Raw genomic sequence first — 25277 nt, forward strand, 5'->3', positions numbered from 1 at the left:
CTGCGGGCGGAGGGCGGAGCAGCCGCTGTCGCTGTTCCTGGTGCTGATCGCGGGGAGGCACGTTGTGGCGCCGAGCACACCCGGGGTCCAGACTGAGGGTCGCGGGACGCGAGGAAGCCCTGGAAAGGACTAGCTGCTTAGCCAGGCCGGGCCGGCGATGCCTCCCGCTGCTGCGATTTCTTCCGGCGACCGAGCGCCCCCGGCCTTAGGGGCGCATCCGGGCCCCGAGGAGGCCGAGCTTTGAGGCTCGGAGGCCTCCTTCCGCCGCGGCCGCGCAGGAGGGCACAGGGCCCGGGTCGCCCGCCCTTGCGCTCTGCGGCCCCGCTTCGGCTCGCATCCTCCCCCGCCGGCCGCCATGGCCTGCGCTGCCCGGAAGGGCGCGGGCCCGGAGCGCAGGCGGCCGCCGCCCCGGGGGCTGCGCGCGCTGCTGCTGCTCTGCCTGTGGCTGCCGAGCGGTCGCGCCTCGGGCCCGCCCCCCGCGACGCTGTCCGAGCTGCACACGCAGCTCTCGGGCGTGGAGCAGCTGCTCGGGGAGTTCCGTCAGCAGCTGCAGCAGGAGCGGCCGCAGGAGGAGCTGGAGCTGGAGCTGCGCGCGGGAGGCGGCCCTCCGCCGGGCTGCCCCGGCCCGGGCGGCGGCGGCTACAGCGCCATGCCCGACGTCATCATCCGCACCAAGGACTCCCTCGCGGCGGGCGCCAGCTTCCTGAGCGCGCCGGCGGCCGTGCGGGACGGGCGGCAGTGCGTGGCGGCCTGCTGCTCCGAGCCGCGCTGCTCCGTGGCCGTGGTGGAGCTGCCCCGCCGGCCCGCGCCCCCGGCCGCCGCGCTCGGCTGCTTCCTCTTCAACTGCACGGCGCGCGGCCGCAACGTCTGCAGGTTCGCGCTGCACCGCGGCTACAGCAGCTACAGCCTCAGCCGCGCGCTGGAAGGGCAGCGAGACCTGGCAGCAGGCTTCCCGGCCCCCGCCCCGGCCTCGCCGCGGCTGGGTAAGCCGGGCACTGGAGGAGGCGGGGGCCAGAGCGCTGGGGCCCTGCTTGTCCTTGCACCTGTTGGGTGGCTGCCCCTGGCAGACCCGCCTAGGCAGGACCGCTGGGCACTCCCCGGCCAGGAAACACCTTGCTCCAAGGTGCACGCGTCCGGAAGGGTGGCTTTCATTTCTCAGCCTCAGAGGTGGTTTCGGAAAAATCCCAGCAGATTAAGCAGAGCTAGGCATCAGTAGACTGAGCAGAAGCAGGCACGGTGGGCTGCTTCTGTAATTTTTCTGGGCTTCGGGATAGAGGCTGATCTGGGAGAGGATTCACGGAAATGCAATTTAAAGGAGAAAAGCTCAGAGACAAAAAAAAAAAATTTTTTTTTAACCCAGAATATCTAAACCTCTTTTTTAGTCTGACCTCACTTTTGAATCTTGAGTAGGAGGCCCTACTAATTTCTCAGCCTCAGGTCTATCATTTGCACCCGCACAGTATTGATTCATATTCCAGAACCTCTTGTCGTTAAGGCTCTGTTTACAGCGGTGTTGTAAATCAGATGAGTGAAGAGTATTATTGTTCTTTAAATAAAATGCCACCTTGATATGCTCCCTCAAAATTGGTGTGTTTTACCAAGTATGTTTAGTTTTCAAAAGAAATCAATGTTACCATAGTACTTAACATTGGTTTATTACATTTTTATGACACAAGTTCAAAATTACATTTATCTTGTTCTTTCTCCGCAAGTCAAATATTTTTAAGTGGCATGAACCTTTCCTCTTCTTATAATTTGTTTATTTTAAGGCCTGTTTCTGGGTAGATAAGCTCCGGCTCATTTTAAAATACATTGTACAATGTGATTTGCCTGGACTTGAACTGAGGGGACAATGTCTCTGTTATTTCAAATATAACAGTGATCGATTTAGAGGCTATGAGGACTTCACATCTCACAGCTCTCCTAAAATGATTCAAAAATGACTTTTTTTTTCCTTCCAGGAAGACATGATTAATTAGTTTTATAATATGTGGGGTACTTCAGCACTTCCCTGATTCTTCCATCTGAAATCTTTGGGGTTAAATCTTTGAGGGTTTAAAATTGGTATATCATTAGCATCCATTGCTATTTATAGAATATAGTTATATTTCAGTTTGTTTACTTAAAAATAGTATTTTAAGATAAATTTCAATACATTTGGCTGCTAACCCTAGTCTTACTGCTGAACGATATGATGCTTTCCAGAATTGTAACGTGGTAAACCGTTGTGTAGAAAGCAATGAACCTTCCAGAACCAAAGAAGAGTTCTCTGTAAATCTCCCTGAAAGGGCCCATTGGTAATGCAGTTGTCACCTCTCTCCTTACCTGGGAGAAGCAGAATAAAGACATCAGGCGTGGATCTGAGTTACAAGTCCTCATTGTCTTAAGTGACTATAAAAATGGGACTCATTATGTTCTCAGTAGACATTTGTGCCCTTTGGCAATATCAAGTATGCGTGTTCCTTGCAACATGCTCATTAGAAAAGGCCTCTCCCCTTGCGGTGGCAGCAGCATTCTCATTCAGAAAAGTCAGAGCTCAGGGAGCTGCAGTCCCTCACATAAGCCCCCTGTTTCTGGGCCGTAAGAGGATCACTAGATGAGAAGATAGGGCTGGATAGGTGGGTCTATGAACATCCTGGGAGAAATGGCAACTTGTTGGGGCTTTTCTGGTTAGCATTCCAGAAGAATCTTTCTAGCTGCCATGTGTTGAGTGACGACTCATGGTTGCCTCTTGGGGAACTGCTAGGACTGCAGCCATCTTCACATCTCAGGCACCGGAACCTCTAGGACTCTCAGAAGTTCGCTTAGGAGACAACTTTGGTTGTGAAGGAAGAAAGATAGTATCTTCCACAATCATTCAGACTAAGTTAAGGAGGAACAAGTCTAGGGCAGCCTTTGGATCAGAACTTTGGCCCTGGAGGACAGAGCAAATAGTAGATGCCTTTGGGTAAGCTTACTGATAAGAAGCTGGTTTGGCTCAGTGGAGAGAGCCTCAGCCTGCAGACTGAAGGGTTGCTGGTTCAATCCCTGTCAAGGGCACATGTCTGGCTGTGGGCTTGATCCCTAGTAGGGGGCAGGCAGGAGGCAGCTGATCAATGATTCTCTCTTATCATGTTTCTATCTCTCTCTCCCTTCCTCTCTGAAATCAATAAAAAAATTTTTATAAAAGAAGCTTAAATCAAGTAACATATTCACAGCTCTGCTCTTAGAAATGCAACTTCTCCCATCAGTCTTCACTGAAGCCGCCCTCAGTTAAAGATTACTATTTAAGCGAGTAAGGGTGTCCTCAAAAAATGTATACACACTTTAATAGCTGATAGCTCCGTTTTGAAAATGAAATGTATTTCTATACGCACTGGCTTCATAATTATTCAAAGTGTGTGTATTCATTTTGGGGGGACACCCTATGTAAGTAGCCTTAAATTATTTAGTTCCATTCTAGATCGCAGGTAAATACATACTTGTTTTGCTATTAGGGAACAACTCAGAAATTCAGTGTGCTGGCTCCTGTTGTAAAAAATTCGTTATTAGAAGCTGTGAATTTCCTAGGTGAAAAATTAGATTCTATAACATTCTATGTGGGCTTTATTTTGTATGGATCCAAGAACTTGCCTTAACTTTCCAAATTTATTTTGCATCCATTGAACACTTTATGTCACTCCTGTTTTAAAAACTTGCGAATAAGAACCTCTATATCAGAGGTGGATTTGTGTGTTTTTTTAAGGTTTATTTCAAGAATGTTTAAAATTAATTCATTTAACAACTTTGAACATAGGTCATTTATAAATTAATTGAAAATTTCAGTCTAGAGAATAAAACTACTGATTTATACATTGGAGGGCCTAGTTCACTGTTCTGCTTATATTACAGCCAAATTCCAGATTCATAACTTGTTGCTATCTTATTTATTATGTAAAGGGAATGCAATGAAAATCGATAAAAAATAACTTTCAAATGCTATATATATTTTCTTAGCAGTTCTTTGCTGAACTAAATCTCTTGTAGCAAACGAGAGGCCTCTTAATTAAAATTAGAAAAACGGGCATCATCTCTCCTGTGAATTCTTTTCTTTCACAGAAAAAGATGAGCCCCCACTTAGCAAGGCCGGGGACGACGTGGTTCTGCGTCTGCCCACAGACGGGCTGGTTTTGGACGGCCGCGAGAGCACAGACGACCACGCCATCGTCCAGTACGAGTGGACACTGCTGCAGGGTGACCCGTCAGTGGACATGAAGGTAATCATGTCATCGTTGTCATGAAAACTGATGTTTCAGTGAAGTGGTCTTTGGTCATGTCCTTCCACTTATGCTCCCCAAATGTCTTTGAGCCAGCAGGAGAGGTATAAAATGGAGAACGTATAAAAGTGAGAGTCCAAAAAATGGTTCGGTCTATAAATGTACTTTTCTACTGAGTAAACAGTGCTCCTGGTCCTTTGTTTTGAGGCTGGCTTTGCTCTTGCTGCTTTTTTGCTGGCTTCACCAGAATACCAAAAACCTCCGAGGAAAAAAGACTCCTGTTCTAATGACTCAGATTACTGTTTACAATTTTTTATTTCTTCTTTTCTTAGTTCAAGATCCAGGTAGAGAATTTGAAAATTACAAAGGGGTATAAAGAGGAAAATAACAGCAGAACGAGCCCATTCTTCACCTGATCCAGAAAGCAAACATTTTACCTAGCAGTTTGGGCCTGTTTGAGACAGTGAGTGACAATGAGGGACTAAGTCAGGTGCTCCACCCTGATTGTCATCAGGCTGGTTTGGGCCCAGCTGCAATTGCTAAGGTGGGATTGAGCTCTGTGTCAGCAGCTGCAGGCAGTACACGGTACTTCCTGGCTTGCGCAGATAAACTTCCCCCAAACCACTCACAGCGGTTCTCAAGCTGAGGGGTTGAGTTAGGTGAAGTGGGGGAAATCTGTGTTGGTTTGCTAGGGCTGCCACAGCAAAGTAACCCAGACTGCTTGGGTTAAACAACCTATGTTTATGTCCTCACAGTTCTGGAGGGGAGAAGTCCAAGGTCAAGGTTCCAACAGGGGTGGTTTCTTCTAAGGCCTCTAGTTTCTTCCTGGCTTATGGTTGGCTGTTTTCCTTCCTGTGTCTTCACATGGTGTCCCCTCTGTGGGGAGCCACTGATTTGTATTCTATTGAGATTGAAACCAAAACAATCACCTGGTCTCTCAAGACTGATTTACATACCCTGATTTATTCGGTGGTTATGCATCTTAGAATTGGGCTGGGCCCTTGTTCCACACGGTACCCAGCCTTCCATCCATATCCCATCCAGAGCCCCTTCTGCGGCATACCTTCCAGAGGGCTCCCACTATCTGCCTAGCTATTTCCAGATATGCACGCTCTGGCCCACGCTCACTACTTCGCCTCAGCTCCTCTGGCGTCTTTAATCAGCTGTAATTACTGGGCACATAGGATAGGCCTCCCTGTTACTTCTTGTATTGTACCGAGTATCCTCTTTGGAAAAGCACTGGACACATCTTTCTTTATTCTTAAGAGTCCCTTAACTCTTTGGGGAAAAAAATGAATGTCACCACTTGGAATGCTTTCCTCAGAACGCAGTACTCCCCCTTCTTTCAGATGAATTGATTTCCAGACAACCCACCACCCAGCCTCTTCTGGATTTTCTGACTCATCCACATGCTTCTTAAAACCTGGCACCCCTTTTTGAACCCCGTATGTCAACTGAAGATGTGTGTATCTTCCTGACACAGCTGTCAGCTCCTGTGATCCAGACATTGTCTCTACTTCTATTAATGAAGCTTAATTTACATAAGCTGCTTTAGTAGCTGGATCATGGGCATGTGGAGTTTTCCATTGGCAGGATTACCTGAAGCCTACTTCATCTTTTACGTGAACTGCTGCCCTGGTGGCCTCCCCATCTTGTTGGTGTAATTGATTGATTGAACCTGAGTGCAGGACCTTATATTTATCCTTTTTACATCTCAATAGAAATAGCCTAGCCAGTGTGGCTCAGTGGTTGAGTGTCGAACTATGAGCCAGGAGGCCACGGTTGAATTCCCAGTCAGGGCACATGCTAAGTTCCAGTGCCCCCAGGATGCTGAAGGTCATTACCCAGGTCTGGATCCAGGCCTGGTGTTTCCCGCATTGGAGAGGAGAGGCCTGGGAAGGCATCACAGCCCAGGGACAGGGGATGCTCTGTCCTCCACCCTGAGTTGGAGAAGGCCTCCCGAACACCGCAGGCCCACAGTTTTAGTCTGGCACTGGCGTGCCCAGCGTCGACCCCAGAGACCCAGCTACTCACTCACCTTCTCAGAGAGCTCTGGCCCAGCCTGGTGACCACAGTGAATAGACGCCCACGAGGGCGATCAGCGGGGAATAGTTAGGGGAACTCGGACACAGAAACAGAAGCCCGGGAAGTAGGGAGTTCAGAAGACAGGAGTGGCCAACAATGTTACATACAGTAAGGGGGCCGGTTTTATTTTTGGAAGAAAAAAAAAAGACAAGAGGAATAAGTATTGTTGACCTCGATGCTAGGTAACCCTTACAAGGTCAGTTAGCGAGTTTTACCAGCACTGTGCCTGGGGAATGGTGGAGAAAGAAGCCAGATGGGTAGACAAACAATCAATGGAAAATGAGCAAATGAAACAGCATGTGCTGCATGGACAGCCTTTTCAAAAAGTTGAGTTGAAGTGAAAAGGAAATAACACTGTGGCTGGAGAAGATCTGGGGAGTTTTTATTTCTCATTGTTTTGTTTGTTAGGTCAAGAGAAACTTGAGCTTCATAATAGCAGTGAGGTCTTAGAAGGAAAGGGGTCAAGGACTAGATGGAGGGTGGAGTGTGAGACGGAGACAGGTCACCTAATGACTGGAGGAAAGGAGGTGACGGTGGTACAGGGACGGGTGCCGTGGCAGTGAATGGAGGAGCCGTGATTATAGCCATACTTATGGTCCTAATTTTCTTCTGGAAGTAGAGGGGGTCTCCTGCTGAGAAGGAGGGACTGGCTGTTGGGTGTGGAGCTAGGAAGAGGCGCAGGTTTGGAACAGCGGCTGTTGAAGACAAGTGAAGGATTGTCAGTCGAGGGTATTGTCAGTCCAGATAGCATTGGGAATTGGGAATTCAAAGGAGGGCCAACCTGCCAGAATGGGGTATGACTCAGTATTCCGCAGCCTTGGGCGGGGAATGGGGAGGCAGGTCATGGGGCTGCTACGAGGAGGACACTGCTTTCCAGTTGAGGGCGACGCTGGGCTCCGCCTCACATCTCTAACCAAATGTGATGCTTCCTGTTCGGGTGGCAGGTGCCTCAGCCAGGGACGCTGAAGCTGTCCCACCTGCAGGAAGGACGGTACACCTTTCAGCTCACCGTGACGGACACTGCGGGGCAGAGGAGCGCCGACAACGTCTCGGTGACCGTGCTGCCCCCGGCCTTCCCCACGCGAGGTGAGGAGGAAGTTTTTCCCTGGAATTCACAGAGGCCACGGAACCCAGACTGTGTACAGAGGGTGGGGTCAGAGTGGCATTTTATATTCTAACTACGCATTCCATGGGCTCTTCTGTTTTATTTTTGGGTGGTGTTGACTGAGAATCTCTACTAAAACTGTGATCACGAAAGTAGCTCCTTTATGCTTCCGGCCAGCAACACTGCTGGACTGAGGTGGGAATAGACTGTGAGAGCCGTGGGACCCGGAGCGGCTCCATCTTTCTTTACTGGATTTCATAAAAGACAATCGTGAGGCTTTTCCAGGAGAGGATCTAGTTTAAAGGTGTGTGGCCTGTCTGATATGTACGCTCAGTAGTGCAGCAAGGAGCACACTGAAGACAAATCAGCCCTAGCCGGTTTGGCTCAGTGGCTAGCAGAGGTGGGCAAACTTTTTGACTCGAGGGCCACAATGGGTTCTTAAACTGGACCGGAGGGCCGGAACAAAAGCATGGATGGAGTGTTTGTGTGAATTAATATAAATTCAAAGTAAACATCATTACATAAAAGGGTACGGTCTTTTTTTTTTTTTTTTAGTTTTATTCATTTCAAACGGGCGGGATCCGGCCCGCGAGCCGTAGTTTGCCCACGGCTGGGCTAGAGTGTCAGTCCTTAGATTGACGGGTCCCAGGTTCGATTTTGGCCAAGGGTATGTCCTTTGGTTGCAGGCTTCTAGCCTGAAATCTTTCGTCTGCATTCCCAGTGTCAGGAAGCCCCCCAGTTGTTACATAGCTGAGTCTAGTAGAGTGGGCTTACTCTGGAGTGGGGAAATGCCTTTTAGGAAAATACATTGTAGCTCCTATGAATTGGACTGCGGATTAAAAACTCCTAAGAGCTCCAAAAAGGAGACAATTTCATTATTTAGAGAAGAAAAATTCATACCAGCCGGTACCTAAAGATTCTGTTTATTCTTTACAGCACCAAGGAGGTATGGTGGTCAACAAATAGGGGTCAGTAGTAAAAAGTTAATCTCAGTAAAAATCATTGCTTAGGAAATGAGAATATAAGACACAGCATGTGTAAAATGGTGTACCGGATGCAACGGTCAGCCACCCACGTGCCATGCAGGGTTGGGGCTGACCGAGAAGGTAGTGGGATGAAGGAACTAACGCAGAGTGAGGCCCGAGTGAGGAGGCCCAGGTCAGGGTGGGGAGGACCAGAGCTGCTTCCTCTCTCGTCCCACCTTGTGGCAATGTGGGCGTGGAGAAATCCTGGTGATTCCCGAGAACTAAGTCAGGGGCCTCTTGCTCCAGCTCCGACTGTTAGGTGCTTCCTCACCTGTATCTCTTCACCCACATGCATTTCATCACACGATGAGTCTCTGTTCATCCTGAGGTGGAAGGCAGCTCTCCTGCAGTCCTGTGACTGGAGTCTTGTCTATGAACAGGATGCTCAAAGGTTTGCTCACGCCACCACTTCTTCTGTGACGATGGCTGTTGCATTGACATCACACTGGCTTGTGATGGAGTCGAGCAGTGTCCTGATGGATCTGATGAAGCTTTCTGTCAAAATTGTGAGTCGGCTGCGTGGCCTGTTGGGGCAGAAGGGATGCCTGTATCCTCTTGATTATATGCAAGTCAATACAGACAGTCCTCGGGTTACGTCAGACTCGACGTATGTCATTTCGTGGTTATGTCACCCTCTCCCATTTATTTATAAGAAAAAAGTTCCGTCATTTCGATGTATGTACATATATGCATTATGTTTTTTTATTATTTACCACAGGTAAAGGTCAGGAATTGTTATCTTTTAAAATTTTTTTGCTGTTAAAAAACAAACAAACAAAAAAAACAACAAAAAATTTTTTTTGCTGTTTCACTTCATTACTGCTGTGTATGTGCTCCATGTGAGTGATGTGTAGGTGCTTATGTAGGTGGGTTCCGACTTACGGCGAAAATTGAGTTACATCGCGCCGTAGGAACGGCTCTCCCACGTATCCCGAGGACCTGCTGTATAGCTCTTTTCCCACCCGGTTTCAGATATAACTTTATGTGAACAGGCTTTGCCTTAAATGAGCAGCATTTATTGAGTCTCTCATGCTAGTTACAAAGGTCAGAGAGCTTATATTGCTTACCTTTTTCAGAAATTGTTCGCACTTTTCCTAAAGATTCTCCACCATCCGAAAAATGCTCTATCATATATGCTTTTTAAAGAACTGAAGTGAGTTAACATTTTTTTTGGAGGCTCTTTTAGAAAATGCATGACAGACTGTGGTGTGGCTAAGTCATCTGCAAAGCAGTCGCATGTCGTATGCATACACATGACCCACAGGAAAGAAGAAAAGCTGCAGAAAATCAAGTGTTGGTTTGAGGAAGGATGAGGAATCTCACAAGATTTAAAAGTTTTCTCTCTGTCAATTTATATGTGACAGAAAGTTAATTACTAGAAGAGAGATCACTCATTTGAAAACGAGAGAGAGGTTTTTATGAGACTCTGACATACATGTCTTAACTGGATACGTTATTATTCCCAAATACCCATGACTTCAAATCTACTGCAGATTTAGTGGTTTTAGTTGAAGCTCAGAAAAGAAGCCCAACAAACAACTAACTAGCTCTTGCCCGCTTCAGTGAGCCTTGACCGGAAGACGGAGACTCACACGGTGACTGCCCAGCCTAGAACCATAGCAGCGAGCGAAGATGCAGCGGGGCACTTCTTGGAGAAGTCTCAGAAAGCCGCTGCCCCCCACCTGCCACCTGCGTTACCAGACACAGAGAGGAATCATTCCGCCTCCTGGGGACCAAAGATTCAAACTGACCCCGTGATGCCAGGTGAGGGCTTGAGACAGGTTCTCCACAAAGAGCTTTGATTTCTATGAGGACACTTGGCTCAAAATTAAGGTTATATTTGGAGAATGATAAGGAACTATCTTAAAAGAAAGAGGAGCATTACAATGAAGAATTTGGCCAAAAGAAAAAATAAAACCTCCCATTTGCACTGATTAGTTTTTATAAGTAAGAAACACCTACTACATACAAGCATACATTTATACCTGGATACACACTCCAGAGGTATCAATAATCAATACATTTATTTGTAAATAAATTAGAGATAAGAAACACTTATATTCTGGCAACTAATGCCCTAAGTGTTAAATTTGCGGTTATTTTGAGATGAAGCAGTATAATCCCAATATATTCATGTAAATCCTCCTCACACTAAGCAAGTGAAAGTGAAGGAAGTAATATGTCATTTTGAAATGGTTGCATGTGCTGGTGATTCACTGTTATGCCTCTAATTTAACTAAATCTGTAACTTTTAATTTTTAAAATAAGGCTAATAAGATTTTTAAATGCATCCACACTGCTGAAGTATTATAGGATTATATCATTTTAAATTAATTTTTACTCATTTATATGTGTACCATTGTGTAATATGAGAAATATAGACTATCACATTTATGTATGCTTTTGTGAATATCTTTTCCATACTCAAACTCTGCATACATTAAACTGAAGTAACCTATCACTAGTTTAATAACTTCTTTGTGACAATTTCTTGTTCATTGCAGAAGGTACAGAAGATGCAAATAAGAAAAAAGGAAATCACTTAAAATAGCAGCCTTTATTGAAAACAAATGTTAATGTTTTGGTACATTTGCTTCCAATATTTTGTTTATCTACTTTGTGGATTTTAAATGCTTCCATACAAATATGTTTGCAAAAATTCCATAGGGGGCCTTTCTTTTTCTTTTTAAATACATTTTTATTGATTTCAGAGAGGAAGGGAGAAGGAGAGAGAGAAACATCAATGATGACAGAGAATCATTGATTCGGGTATGTGCCCTGATGGGGAATTGAACCATGACCTCCTGATTCATGGGTCTAAACTCAACCACTGAGCCATGCTGGCAGGGCCTTTTGCTTTGACAGTTTAGGTTCAGTGCCCTTCAGATGCCTGCTTTGGTCAATTCCTTGTTGATACTGCCACCTACTGGGCAAATCAGTCACTTCAGCCCTGCCTTGGAATTACAGTCGTTTTCTCTACATGGAAAAGACAGCCACCTAAGAAACAGTCAAGGGAGACCAGGTGTTTTTGGCAGGAGGAATGAAGAGCTGACGGAGAGAAGTGAGTTTTCAGAGACCAGGGTAGAGGAACTCTTGCTACTTACTGTGTTAGAGAGGCCCACGTGAAAGCAGTTCCTCATCAGTTATGCCTAAGGCCCCATCCAGCACTGAGAGCCTGTTTCAGGGATGTTAAGTAGCCTGATGTTTATACAGAACTTCATCGGCCCTGATCTGTGCTAGATTGCTCGGTGATCCTGTCAGTGGGGACCTTAGAGCTTAGGAGAAAAAGCAAAAGTACCTGCCTGAGGAAAGGGTGGCGTGGCGTGCTCAAGAGGGAGCACATACCGGGTCCTTGGTCTTAACGGTTTTTAATCTGTTGTCTAAAGGCGGGAGTTTTAGCCTGGCTGGTGTGACTCAGTGGTTGAGCATCAGCCCATGAACCAGCAGGTGGTCATGGTTCAATTCCTGGTTAGGGCACATGCCTGGGTTTCAGGCTCAATCCCCAGTAGGGGGCATGTAGAAGGCGGCAGTCAATGAGTCTCTCTAATCATTGATGTTTCTCTCTACTTCTCCCTCTCCCTTCCTTTCTCTAAAATCAATAAAGTCCTATTTTAAAAAAAAAAAACAGTAGTAAAAAAAAAATAAAGGCAGGAGTTTTAGGATAGGTCACAGGGGAGGGTCTCAACAGAATATTCAACAGCTCTCCGGGTGTGACCTTTCATATGCTGATGCATCAAGATGAGTGTATAGGGGAGTTGGGGATCATTCCCTGGTCAGCTTCACTGCTTTCTTTACTTTTATCTTGGGTTTGCCTGGCTCTTCTTTTGTTGTTGTTGTTATTTGTTCCCTTGACTGCATCCGTTCTGAGGTTTGGCTGGCACTAGTGGCACCCACTGGGCCTCCGTTATCTATCTCCCGGACCAGGTGATTTAAGCTACCTGCTTGCTGGTTGGGGAGGAGAGGTGTAAACCATCTGCTCCTAATTGTTCTTGGTTAGGGAAGATAAGATTGTGTGTTAATAGCAGGCTGTTAATTGCTTGGCCTTGTTTAACTGCTTGTCTCAGTTCCCTCACTCCACCTGCCAAGGAATTTCCTAGCTTCTATTTTTAAAAATATATTTTATTGATTTTTTAGAGAGAGGAAGGGAGAGAGATAGAGAGTTAGAAACATCGATCGGCTGCCTCCTGCACATCTCCTACTGGGGATATGCCCGCAACCCAGGTACATGCCCTTGACCGGAATCGAACCTGGGACCTTTCAGTCCGCAGGCTGACGCTCTATGCACTGAGCCAAACCAGTTTCAGCATAGCTTCTTACTGTGTTCCCAGTGCCGCCTCCTGGGGAGTGAAGACTCAGCCTCAGAATCATTTTGAAAATAATGTTGCCACCCAGTTTGAGATATATTTGCAACCTCTGTTTCAGATATGAAGCCTTTGCCTTGGGCTATGAAGATGTAAGGAATGAAGTTCCAGAGATGAAGAGAGAGTAGATATTCAGTTATTTATAATATATATTGTTTTTTTCCTAATTATTAAAGTGATATGCATTTATAGTAGAAAATTTGGAGAATACAGAAAAAATTTTTAAATCATGTAGCAAAGCTCACTGTTAACATTGTTACATTTTCTTCTGGTTACTTTTATTTATACACATATGCACGCACATTTACTTCTAAGAACTTTAGGATATTTTTACAAAGCTTATTTTTCTTATGGGCATTTTTATGTGTTACTAACTATCCATCAAAAACACAACGTTTGAAAATCCAGGGCCAAAGAAATGGGCAGAGTAGAACTTTGAAAGTGTCGGAGAGGCCCTCACAACAAGTGGCGTTCCTTTAGACAACAGCCTTCTCCCCAGCTTCCAATTCTATATGTGTTGAAATGATGTTATATTCAGCATAACATAGATTTAAAAATACATTATTGTTCATGACCTATGCCTGTTCTACAAGAATCAACAGCTAGTACAAGAAATATGAACCAGTTAAATGTTCTGCCTCCTTCCCCCACACACGTTTAACTCATTTTAGACATACTGAATCGATACCAAAGTTAATGCTAGTAATGTAATACAGAAAGTAGGAGAGGCAGTCTTTCATCTATCACATTGGGAGAGGTGGAAAAGTGTAATAATTAATGCTTAAATGAGTACAGAGAAGCAAGTCTCATGCACTTTGGGTGGGATTAACTTTACAATTTTCCACTATCCAGATGACTTGTGATCCTTAGTAAATTCATGTATTTTTCTTAGTACAAATTACCAAATAAATGCATCTAGTCCCTTTAAATAGTCTTGTTTCAGTTGCAGGTGTCCTGAACATTTCTGTTGATGCCATATGAGTAAGGAAGCTTTAAAATGTTTGTTTCTCCATAAAATTCCTCATGTCAGCTGATCATTTCTAATTTACAGACATTAAGCCTTGTATTTCCCAAAAATCGCACTTGAAATCACACCACAGTGTGAGGGTAACGTTACTAACTCATTATTATATTGTCAATGTAACAAGCACACAAATGCTATAAATTACTAGAGAGGAAATGATAGAATGGACCAGCCATTGCTCATTAGGAGAACCTGGGATAAAAATTGTAAGATTTTATCTTTCTTAATATCTCCTCTCAATAGTATACATAGGGTCAGGTGAGAAAATGAAATAGAGCGTCCATGTGCCTTTTGTATGCTCTGTTCCTTTTTTATGAAGAAAAACCTTTCGGGACCGCGTCTGCTTTCCATTCTATGAAGTTCAGAGACTACCCTTGACTTCTCTGGCCGAGTCCCTTCCTTTCTTTTCTCAGGTGGAGGTGGGAGTCTTGGCACAATATGCTTGTTCCCCTCTCTCTGTCCAGTGGTTTTGTACTGGCCACACATTCTGCTGTATTAAATCGATCACATTACTTATCTAGTGAATTGGTGATAAGCTTAGGCCTATGCTTATTAGAGAAATAGATGCTGTATGTTCATGTCTTTCTTCTAAAGTTTCTGATGTACCCTCAATATGTGTTCTACTTATTTTCCAGATAGTGATTCCTCGGGGAAGAATGAAAAAGAAGAAAATTATATTTTTGAGTCAAAGAGCAATCGAGGAGGAGGGGAACACCCAGCCCCAGAAATAGGTAAATATGTGTGGCGAGCCGGCATGGCCACAGCATACTCAGCCCCAGGGCACCTTATGTGCCGCACCAGCTCATCCTGGTTCAGTGACCCTGAGAGGGGGTGGTGAAGGATTGAGAAAAGACAGACAAGAGAAAAGGCTGGGTCTGGGTGGGACGCTGCTCCCAGATGGAGAGACAGCGCCATGGACTACTAGCCGTGTCTTTATTTTATAGCCAGATCCCAGGAGGCAAAGTAAGGGCGTGGTCAAGACGTGTACAGCATTCTCATAGGTTTCGATCCTACTCAGTGTCATGCACCTGAACTCTATCAAGCCCACATCACTCAGACATGTGGGGCCACGTGTTCGGACCATAGGTTCAAGCTTACAACTACAGCTGTTGGCTATAATTGTGCTGGGAGGGATCTGCCCTCCAAGCTGGGACTTGCACGTGGCCACGAGAGGACTGTGCCCTCTCATTAGTCCAAGGCTTGAATCTGTCCAAACACAAATATGTACCTTGAAAATTCATCGCAGAGTATAAAGATTTTTTTAAAATTCTTCACTCAGTTTTTTATTTTTTCGTTATTTTTATTGACTTCAGAGAGGAATGGAGAGGGAGAGAGAAATAGAAACAAAGAGAATCATTGATCGGCTGCCTCCTGCACGTCCTGAGGATCGAGCCCACAACCCAAGCATGTGCCCTTGACCGGAGTCGAACCCGGGACCTTTCAGTCTGCAGGCCGACACTCTATCCACTGAACCAAAATGGCTAGGATGCAGAGTATAAAGATTTGCAGAATCACATACCCTCTAGTTGATGATACCAGAAAAAACTTGAACAGCTCAAGACAAGAGCAGTGGTCTGTGGATCAGAACTGATTTCTTATCAGCTCCTATATCAAGCTTCACTTTCGGGCACTTACACTAGTCACCTCACATCTTTGAACCTCAGCTTCCCCTTTAAAAGTTGATTGAACTAGATAATCACCATGGTCCCTTCCAGGTGTAACCTTCTGTGAAAAGAGTAATATTCGTGGCATTGTGGTTAAGAACAAGATGCCAGGTTCAGATCTTCCTCTACCACTGAACTTTATGACCTTGGGCACGATTTCTTCTCTCTCTGGATCTCTGTTTCCTCCTGTGTAAGGTGGAGCTAAGAACTATACTTGCCCGGAGTTGTTAGAGAGAATACATGGGACAGTAAATACAAAGCACTTAGCACAGTGCTTGGCTCATACAATGACGGTTATTATTACTGAGTTATTTGTGATACAACAAGAGTAAAGGTCTTAGAGTACCCAGTTCTCTCCAAGTGTTCTGATGCAAAGACAGAAGCCAATAGGAACAGGGAAAGTGTGTAGGAAGTAGAGGGAATATTTAGTAAGTGGAAGAAAAGTTTCTTCATTCCATAATTTTGGTTGTTTTTAACTAGAAAGAAAACACTTTCTTCATAGTCCTATAGGAAGTCAGGCTTTAGTCCTAAATCCCTAAACTAACTAGTGAAAATTTAGGGGAACGAAAGACGATTCTTCAGTTGTAGATCTAAGTTGAGAAAACTTTCTTTTTCACCCTAGAATGTCTTTTGTAATATCTACACAAATTAAAGTGTGCTGAGCCGGCACGTCCATGGGTGAACCTCAGGGGGAGCGGTGAAGGATTCAGAAAAGACAGACAAGAGAAAAAAAGCTAGGTCTAGGTGGGACGCTGCCCTCTCTGATGGAGAGACAGCACCCCGGCCTGCAAGCTGAGTCTTTATTTTATAGCCAGATCCCAGGAGGCAAAGTAAGGGTGGTTACAACCTTCTCTCGGGTTTCGAATCTACTCAATTACATGCACCTGATCAAGCTTTGTTTACTTGCGGCACCTCCCGCAGCCCACATCACTCAGCCACGTGGGGCCACAGGTTCGGACCATAAGGTCAGGCTCACAACTATAGCCTTTGGCTATAATCATGCTGGGACTTGCACGTGGCTTTGCCACGAGAGGATCATGCCCTCTCATTAGTCCCAGGCTTGAACCTGTCCAAAAGCTGCAGCCACTCTCCACATTAGAGTATAATTTTTTAACAGTGGATGGCCAAAATATTCCAGATGTCAAACACATGGATGCTGCCCCGTCTGCTGTCCTGCTGGACTCACCCTGACCCAAGATATTTGAATAAAAAGAGCCACTCCCGGTCATATGAACAGAATACCCAGTTCGCCCCCTTAGCTGGTTTCTGAGAAAAATATCATGATGTGGTTTAACAGGGGTTAGAAAGTTTTAAATCTCAAAGAACCCAAACTAAAAACATTGAAGAAATACTTAAAAGTCCAGAAGAATTTTCTGTATTCTAGCAAGCACTTTCTGGGAGATTTCATTTTCCTTGCAGTAAACAGGAATCAGATTTGACAGTTCAGCAGCCTCCTATCTGACTTAGCCCATAGAAAATCCCCGTAGATTGTATGTGTTTTACTGTACCCTGTAGCCTAAACACTGGTGCTCATCCTTAAGGTTAGCCTTTAACCATTTTCTTGCCTGAACAAGAGGTTGGCCCTTCCCTCCTTTGTCCCATTCCTTTGTAACATTTCTAACCTAGTGGCTAGAGGGGGAACCGACACCTTCATGGCCCTTGGCTGTTTCAAAACTGCCTTCTTCAGGGTGGCCATTAGGAAACTCTAGTGCAGTGATGGCGAACCTTTTGAGCTCGGCGTGTCAGCATTTTGAAAACCCTAACTTAACTCTGGTGCCGTGTCACATACAGAAATTTTTTGATATTTGAAACCATAGTAAAACAAAGACTTATATTTTTGATATTTATTTTATATATTTAAATGCCATTTAACAAAGAAAAATCAACCAAAAAAATGAGTTTGCATGTCACCTCTGACACGCGTGTCATAGGTTCGCCATCACTGCTCTAGTGGCCAAAGCTCAACCATCACGTGGAGAAATTCTGCAGTGATTAGAGAGTCCTGCAGAGGGGCTGTTGTGTGTGGAATGTATGATCCAGCTCTAGAGTCAATGCTAGACCATTGGTTTATCACAGATTTTTATCTTTCACAATTCTCTACGGAATACCAGCCTTTGTTTGATACCCAACAGTCACTACCACAACTTCCACATCCCCTCCTTCTGTGCCAGACACTCCCAGACAAAATCTTCTTCAGTTGAAATGCCATTAGTATGTACTCAGCTCTAGGTCCTCTTGTCTTGGAGAGGAGACCATTCTACCTGGAACCAGTTTTAAGCCTGGAAAAATCAAAGCTACCAGGAGTGAACTTCCTCAGCTCCCTCTTATTGTAAGTTCTTGTCTGTTTGCACCCACCATCTCTGCCTTTCCTCTTGTACTAAAGGAGATGTTCCCTCTCCCAAGGTCAGTCTCTCCTCCAACCTTGATGCAGGCCCTTATCTTCTCAGGTACATTTCTCCATCATGTATTAACCCTCCTGGGTTTTGTTTGTTATTTTTTATTGATTTCAGAGAGGAAGGGAGAGGGAGAGGGAGAGAGAAACATCAGTGATGAGAGAGAATCATTGACCGGCTGCCTCCTGCATGCCCCCTACTGGGGATCAAGCCTGCAACCTGGGTATGTGCCCCTGACCGGAATTGAACCTGGGACCTTTCACGGACCCTCCTGTTTTTAATGTTTCTTTATGGCTTATTCCCAACAGCTGCAGCCACATTCTGATCTCTCCCAACGCAATGGTGTCCCTGGCTTTCTAACTGCTAAGCCCAGTGGCCTCCCGAGGCTTCACCTCCCCGGACCTCTCCTTAGCATCTATGCAGCTGAGCACTTTTCTCTTGACATAGTCTCTTCCTTCTGTTCTAAGACACCCTTCTGTCTTGGTTGCCCTACCATTTCTCTGACCTGTCTTTTCCTATTCTTTTGCGTTCTCTCCTTTTGTCTGCCCCCTTAAATGGTGGTGTTTCTCAGGGCCTTGTTCCCAACCTCCCTTCCTTCCTCTCTGGCAATCTCACCCACTTTCATGGCTGCAATCACAACCTTGATGCTAACGGCTCCCACATATTTAGGCCCGAATAACCCCAAACCTACTAGACAACCACCTGGGTCACCTCTAGGAATCTCAATTTGAAAATGTCAAAAAATAAACATCTCAAAAATAAAGAAATAAAAATAAACATCTCCCTTGCCCACCCAAAAAGACCCATCATACATCCAGGGCACTCAAGCCAAGATCCAGTGAACCAGATGCACGGACACTCCTTTTACACCTGTACTTCTTATTGCGTTTTCCTACTTAAATGTCTATCTACCCAGACTGGAGGTCACTAGGCTATGACCTCCTCTACCTTTTGGAGCAGTGTTGGACCCCAGTGGTCCTGGAGCTGCACTGTCTGGGGCTGTGTCCTAGCTTCGCCACTAACCATACACTCAGGCGAGTCATTTAATTATCAGTGCCTTAGGTACCTCATTTGTAAAATGGGGATAAGAATTCTACCAACTCACGTGGTGGCTGAGAATTAGACGAGTGAAGCGAGAAGCACTGAGGACAGTGCTGGCACGCCTCAGCAGCAGCTTATCATCGTTAATGAGCAGCGCTTAGCTCAGTGTCAGGCACCTGGCTGCTAATTAATGCAGAAAGAATGAATAAATGAAAGAAAAGGCTATAGAATCAGCTTATGCAATGGAGATTTTGCTCCTCTAGCTCCACCAGTTGGCAAGACCCGTATAGCTAAAAATAGCTCCACCATCTCATCTGAAAGACTGGGCTGACCAGAAAGCAGGTCAGACTAAAAATAAGGCCTGCGCTTGACAAAACTGATCTGCTTTTTTATATACAAGTTCGACTTTTTAAAATTCCACATGTAAATGATATCATATAGTAATGGTCTTTCTCTGTCTTATCTCACTTAGTAAATAAGCCATAGAGAGCTAATGCATGGTATAATGAATATAGACAATAATATTGTACTTTAATGATGTGATAAATATTGCTTCAGTGGCAATTATATTACAATATATAAGTGTATCACCCAACTGGCGTGGCTCAGTGGTTGAGTATTGACCTATGAACCAGGAGGTCCCGGTTTGATTCCTAGTCAGGACACATGCCCAGGTTGTGGGCTTGATCCCCAGTAGGAGGCATGCAGGAGGCAGCCGATCAATAATTCTCTCATCATTGATGGTTTCCATCGCTCTCTCCCACTCCCTTCCTCTCTGAAATCAATAAAATATAATTAAAAAAAAAACAATATATAAATGTATTCAAGTAACAGGCTATATACCTTAAATTTATCAGTCTTTTTTCTTTTTTATAGAAAGACTGATCCAGGGCATACCCTGTTCCTCCCAAACTCCTGCAAGCCTCTAAAGCAGTGGTTCTCAACCTTGGCTGCACATTAGAATCACCTGGGAGGGAATCTTCTTAAAATCCTCATTTCTGGGCCTCATCCTCCGGAAATTCTGTTTCTTTGTTATGGGGTGGGGCCACAACATTAGTAACAAAGAGACAGAATTTTTGGAGGATGAGGCCCAGAAATGAGGATTTTAAAAAGATTCCCAGGTGATTCTAATGTGCAGCCAAGGTTGAGAACCACTGCTCTAAAGGCTGCTTCTAGGCTGGCTGTGTAGGAACAGCCCCACAGGAAAACCCTGTTTTCCTCAACTACCCTTAGCCAGAGTTACACCAGCATATTTTGAAGTTAATTTTCAACCATGGTTCTACTGGCTGGAACTAGGTTCCCTGAATTTAGAAAAAATAAATAAAAATTAACATCAGTAGTCCATACTTGTGTTTGGAGGGAATGATCATGTGTGAATCCATAAATGTCACCTGTTGACTGCAATGAAGTTTTCTGTGGTCACAGTGTCTACACTTGCCTGCTGACAGGGTGTCTATTACAGTGGACATGAGGCTGATCTGACTGCAACATTTGTACCCATTGATGCCATTAAATTCTGTAGGAACCTGGTAGAAAATTTGGGTATAAAGAAGTCTGGCTTTGAGACCTCAATCTGCCATGTACAAGCTATGTGTGTGCTCTTAGATCAATTAATCTCTTGGCAACTCAGTTAATCTGCAAAATGCTGGTAATGCAGGTATCTGTCTACTTAAGTGAGTTACTTAGATTAAATGAAATAGTGCATACGAAGTGCTTATCCAATCACGGAGCCACTGCCAGGCTGCCGGGCCAGCGTGGCTCAGTGGTTGAGCATTGTCCCATGCATTAAGAGGTTACTGGTTCAATTCCCAATCAGGGCACATGCCCAAGTTGCAGGCTTAATCCCCAGTAAGAAGTATGCAGGAGGCAGCCGATCCCTTTCTCTCTCTCCCCCATCTCTCTGAAAATCAATAAAAACATTGGCCTACCCTCTTTACTTCCACTGTTTACAGGCGCAGTGCTGCCACTGACACTGGGCTTGGCCATCACTGCGTTGCTGCTTCTCATGGTTGCTTGCCGACTACGCCTGCTCAAACAGAAACTGAAGAAAGCTCGTCCCATTACATCTGAGGAATCTGACTACCTCATCAATGGGATGTATCTCTAATAAATGTAACTTAAGTAGCTGGGGCAAGGACGTTTCACTTGTAATTTCTGCGTATACTGGGTTTTGGATATTTAGAATCTTTTTTTTAACTAGGCTAAGAAAAGTATGGAAAACCCAGAAGATTCTACAAGCCCCAAACCTTTGTTCTTATTTATTGTAGAAATATTTCCCTTTGGAATTATGTGAAATATTTTGAAATTTAGAGGAGTCCATCCAGTTAAAGACTTACAATCTAATTCTGATTTATGTATGCTGTCCCTGAAAATAGAAATTTGTAGTTAGCCAAGACAGAACATTTAGTATCTCAAGAGGTGGCCTTAGAACGGCAGTGTTAACTCCGTACTTTCTAGAAGCCATGGGCCCCTGGCCACCCTGTGCCACATGGTGCACGACTTCCCCTTGTTCTGTGGCCCTCCTATTGCTCACTTTACCCTTTCATAGCTCTCCCTTCTCCTCTCTCCTGCAAAACCTGTTTCTGAGAATGGACCTCAAGTGAGCTGTTTCCAGCACCTCTGACATCATGTCATGTAGGTGGCTGCCTCATTAGGCTGACCTTAGGGAGGAAAAACTCAGACTGAATTACAAATAGCTCTAACATGGGCATGAAATGATACAGGAAATCAGAGTGGAAGGAGAGAACCTGGCAGGTCAAAAATTGTAACCGGCTTCGCTGAGCGCAAAGTGAGCTAGGAGGACTACTAGTACTTTCTTGCGCCTACTGCACACTGCTCAATGGTCCAGAACACAGCAGCTCATTTTTATAAAAGTCACCAGTTCTCACATTAGTCTGTATTGATGGGAGAGAAAAGTGCATTTAAATTGAAAAGCAGAATGATGAGTGGATTTCTGGGTGCCCCTTTGGTAAAAATGTCACATGTTGACATATTAGCTGGTTGTTTCATCCACTGGAATGAATTTTTCCCATTATTTATTTAATGTTATAATGTGCAGTCAGCTAACCCCAGGCTATGTATTCTCAGAGCATAAAGCAGTTTTGCACAAATTCATCTTTATAGAAAACTGGCATCTAGTTTAGCATCTCTTCTTTTAGGTTGTTTTTTTTTTGGTAGGATTTTAAAGGCAAATTATTCCCATCATCACCTAATGCCAGAATTATACATTTTCTAGAAATTATTCTGAGTGGACTACAGAGTGTGATGCCTGTCTATACTCACATGATGTTCCTATTTACATAATGTGTTTGTGTTGTTGTTGTTTTTTTACCGTAAGTGGCCAATCTTTTCAAATTCTAGGACACATTTTCAGAATGAACCCGAGATAGGTTGTTCCTTTAGCAAAGAGCTTAATTTGGATTGGAGATATAACCAGAAACATTAACAAATGGGAAGTTAGTTCTAGAAAAATGGAAATTGGTTCCTTTTATTCCCTGAAAATGTCAAGCATTTTATTGAGTTTAGAACTGAGCAAAGATTTAAATTTTCCCTCAAGGACAGTTTAGAGAAATGACTGTGAATGAACTTAAGTTGTCTGTACTCTCTACGTGATGCTGTGCCCTTTGTTTTCCAAGGAAGGATGTCACTTACAGCCATACCCAATAAAATAAAAACTGTCAAGGCATGTCTTTCAGCACATCTTTTATACATGAAGAAATTAAACACAATTCAGTACTGCAACGATGTTGAAATACATGAGAAAAGATGTCCCATGTACAATAGTCTGTTAATAAATTATACTTGATTCTTAAGCCTTAACAACTTTTTAATATAATCATAAGTTGCCAATATTTACTGAGCTGTACTATCTTACCTGGATTTAACCATACCAACCCTATTTTACAAAGAGGAAAATTAAGGATTAGAGAAGCAGAATCAAGAGCTTCAAAATACACTGCCAGATGGACTGAACAGGACTTTTTAAAGTCAACTTACCTTTTCATTATATGATTGAAAGAGTTCTGCATCTAAGACAGTTTAAAAATAATTTTAAAGGGAAAGTTGTCCACAATTTACCTCTCAGACATGTTTGTGTGCTTCACTTCTCTTTTCCTGAGGAAAGGCCCACTGAAACAACCTTTCTGAAAACTTGAAATTCCTTCCCGCCATCCTCAGTGCAAGTAGACTGCAGCTACCCTTCCATCCTTCCACAAGCATTTCACGTTTCAAGTCATCCAAGTATCAAATGTTCTCCCTAGCAAATAACAGAATTTTTTTCATCTTTCTCCATGACTTCACCTTTGAAACTAACTCAAATGACACCGAGTCAAATGAGGGTTCATGGCCTAGGTCCAGAAGCTATACCAACAGCAGCAAACTGAAGCCAATAAAGAACTGAAACTCGTAAGGTTTGGCCACCAACGAATGCCAGTTTCCTGTGTCTAAGATCTTGCCCCCAAAGAGACACTAGGAGAAGATGCAGGCATAATTTTTTAAAGCCATTTTTAAGGAAGAAATGTTTAGGACGTTAAGAAGTGGGGGAGAGGTGCCTTGCATCCTCGCTTAGCATCCACTTGCCAGAACTGTACGCACGTGGGCACAGCAGTCGGAAGGACTTTGCTGGGAGTGCTAGTTCTGCTAGCTCTAGTGCTCATGTTGCTTTGAGCTCTGGAACCCTGAGAAAAACCAAGATCCCACTATAAAAGGTCTAAAGCCACAACATTAAACAAGATTCCAAAGTGCTACTGACTTTTTGAAATTCATTTATAGTCTTTATATTAACAAAGCCTTTATAGGTGAGAAATGGGTTTTGGTAAATTTAGCCTCAACGCAGCTCTTCCCTGACATTCAGTCAATTCATTTGCTCATTCATCCTGCATTTATTGTACATCTACAAGAGGACAAACCCTGTGTAAAGCAAAGAAAAATAAATGAGGTGTAGTCCTTGTTCTCAAGAAACATAGTCACATTCATTGTGCAAATGTACAACTGAATTAATGCCACTCATATTTGACAAGATGGAGCATCAGAGAAATAATCTTTTCTGTGATCTTAATCAACATTCTGTATCTGGTGGACATGCTGTTCTTTATTCTACATTCAAACACCACCAATGCCTCTTTTACTTTTAACTTTATTTGGCAAAGCAGCACTGCATAAACTGTTCAGTAACTAAGACACAGCTTACACAGCATGTTAAATTCATACATTAACAGCAGCAAGTTAGAAACAGAAGAAATAAAACTAAACTACAAGTCTAATATCATTTTAAAGAGAGAAATGAAGAACTATGTCAGTTATGTCCAATCTGAACTGCTGAGTGTTAAGGAATATCACTTTCCACCTTCCTAAATATTAATATTTACAATTGCTTAGTTTTAAGGTACCAAAGCAGCTGATTGTATCTACAACATGCTATTCTATGACACCACATCAAAAGCTTTAAAAAGGGAGCTCATTTCTATTTTCTTAGTAGCATCTCACAGGCATCAAAAAAAACAAAGAATTTTAACTTGTGAATGGTGATGTTATCTGATACACAAACGCAATCTGAAAAATTAATATTGGAACAGAATTTAAGTGTCTAAGAAAAGAAAAACCACTCCTCCAAATCAATTAAAAAACTAACTTTCCCATTTTGCAGAACGCCTTCGCTTAATATTTTAAAGTAAAATGTATACTTTGCATCCTTTCTCTACCAATTTGGCTTTTGTGCCTCTTGGAAGAATTAGAAACCCTACAAAACCACACATTTTCATGCTGAAAAAAGTGTAACAAAGTCCAAAATAAGCTGTGATGCTGTGGTTTTCAAAAGCTTTGACTGAGATGAGCAATCCACTGTAATATTATATACTGGTCAAGCTGATGTTGCTTTTACAGTTCGTCCCTGGGGGGAGGAAAAAGAGAGAAATGTGTAAGCAGGAGTTACATACTGCAAAACTTAACTTTCTAATAATTCAGATACAACTATGAAATCAGTAAAAATACACTGGTCCCCAAGCAATATATTTTTAAAATAAAAAGAACAAACGGTCCCAAGTCAAAGCAAAAATGGAAATCAGCCATTTCAAACATCTCTCATGCAAATTAAGAATGAAGTATGAAACCTAAAGTACCTGATTTCTTTTCTTTTTAATTCTAAAGATAACCTTCTGCTTTCAAAACCAAAAATTCAGAGAAATTAGTTTTAGGTCTAGGGTCTTGCTAATACTATTGTAAAATGATGACGAGTATTTGAGTCCAAGTAAATTTTTACAGTTACAGTCACAGAATTGGACAAAAATTTAGCTTTTTGCTTAGAGTATGTTAGGAGTTGTTGAGTGGGTCAATATCAACCCAAACTT

The 25277-nt window shown here is 43.7% G+C and overlaps 2 protein-coding genes across 6 annotated transcripts in view; one reads left to right on the forward strand and one right to left on the reverse strand.

The window, feature by feature from the left end:
* Positions 1–22627, forward strand: LRP11 (LDL receptor related protein 11). Its single transcript, XM_070417473.1, has 7 exons — positions 1–983; positions 4078–4235; positions 7265–7406; positions 8831–8956; positions 10014–10214; positions 14471–14566; positions 20886–22627. Exons 1-7 carry the CDS (start codon positions 356–358, stop codon positions 21038–21040), a joined length of 1506 nt encoding a protein of 501 aa, XP_070273574.1. The 5' UTR covers positions 1–355; the 3' UTR covers positions 21041–22627.
* Positions 22619–25277, reverse strand: part of PCMT1 (protein-L-isoaspartate (D-aspartate) O-methyltransferase) — a 40122-nt gene continuing 37463 nt past the window's right edge. For all 5 annotated transcript variants that reach the window (XR_011471798.1, XR_011471797.1, XM_070417477.1 and 2 more), the window contains one exon: positions 22619–24820. Coding sequence is in view for 2 of the 5 variants with exons in the window: in XM_070417477.1 (XP_070273578.1) it covers positions 24808–24820 (13 nt within the window). In the remaining 3 variants the exon portion in view is untranslated. The remainder of the gene's footprint in view (positions 24821–25277) is intronic.

This window comes from Myotis yumanensis, unplaced genomic scaffold (assembly GCF_028538775.1).
Source record: "Myotis yumanensis isolate MYYU_CA2020_CCGP unplaced genomic scaffold, mMyoYum1.0.hap1 SCAF_6, whole genome shotgun sequence".
In the NCBI taxonomy this organism is placed as follows: domain Eukaryota; kingdom Metazoa; phylum Chordata; class Mammalia; order Chiroptera; family Vespertilionidae; genus Myotis; species Myotis yumanensis.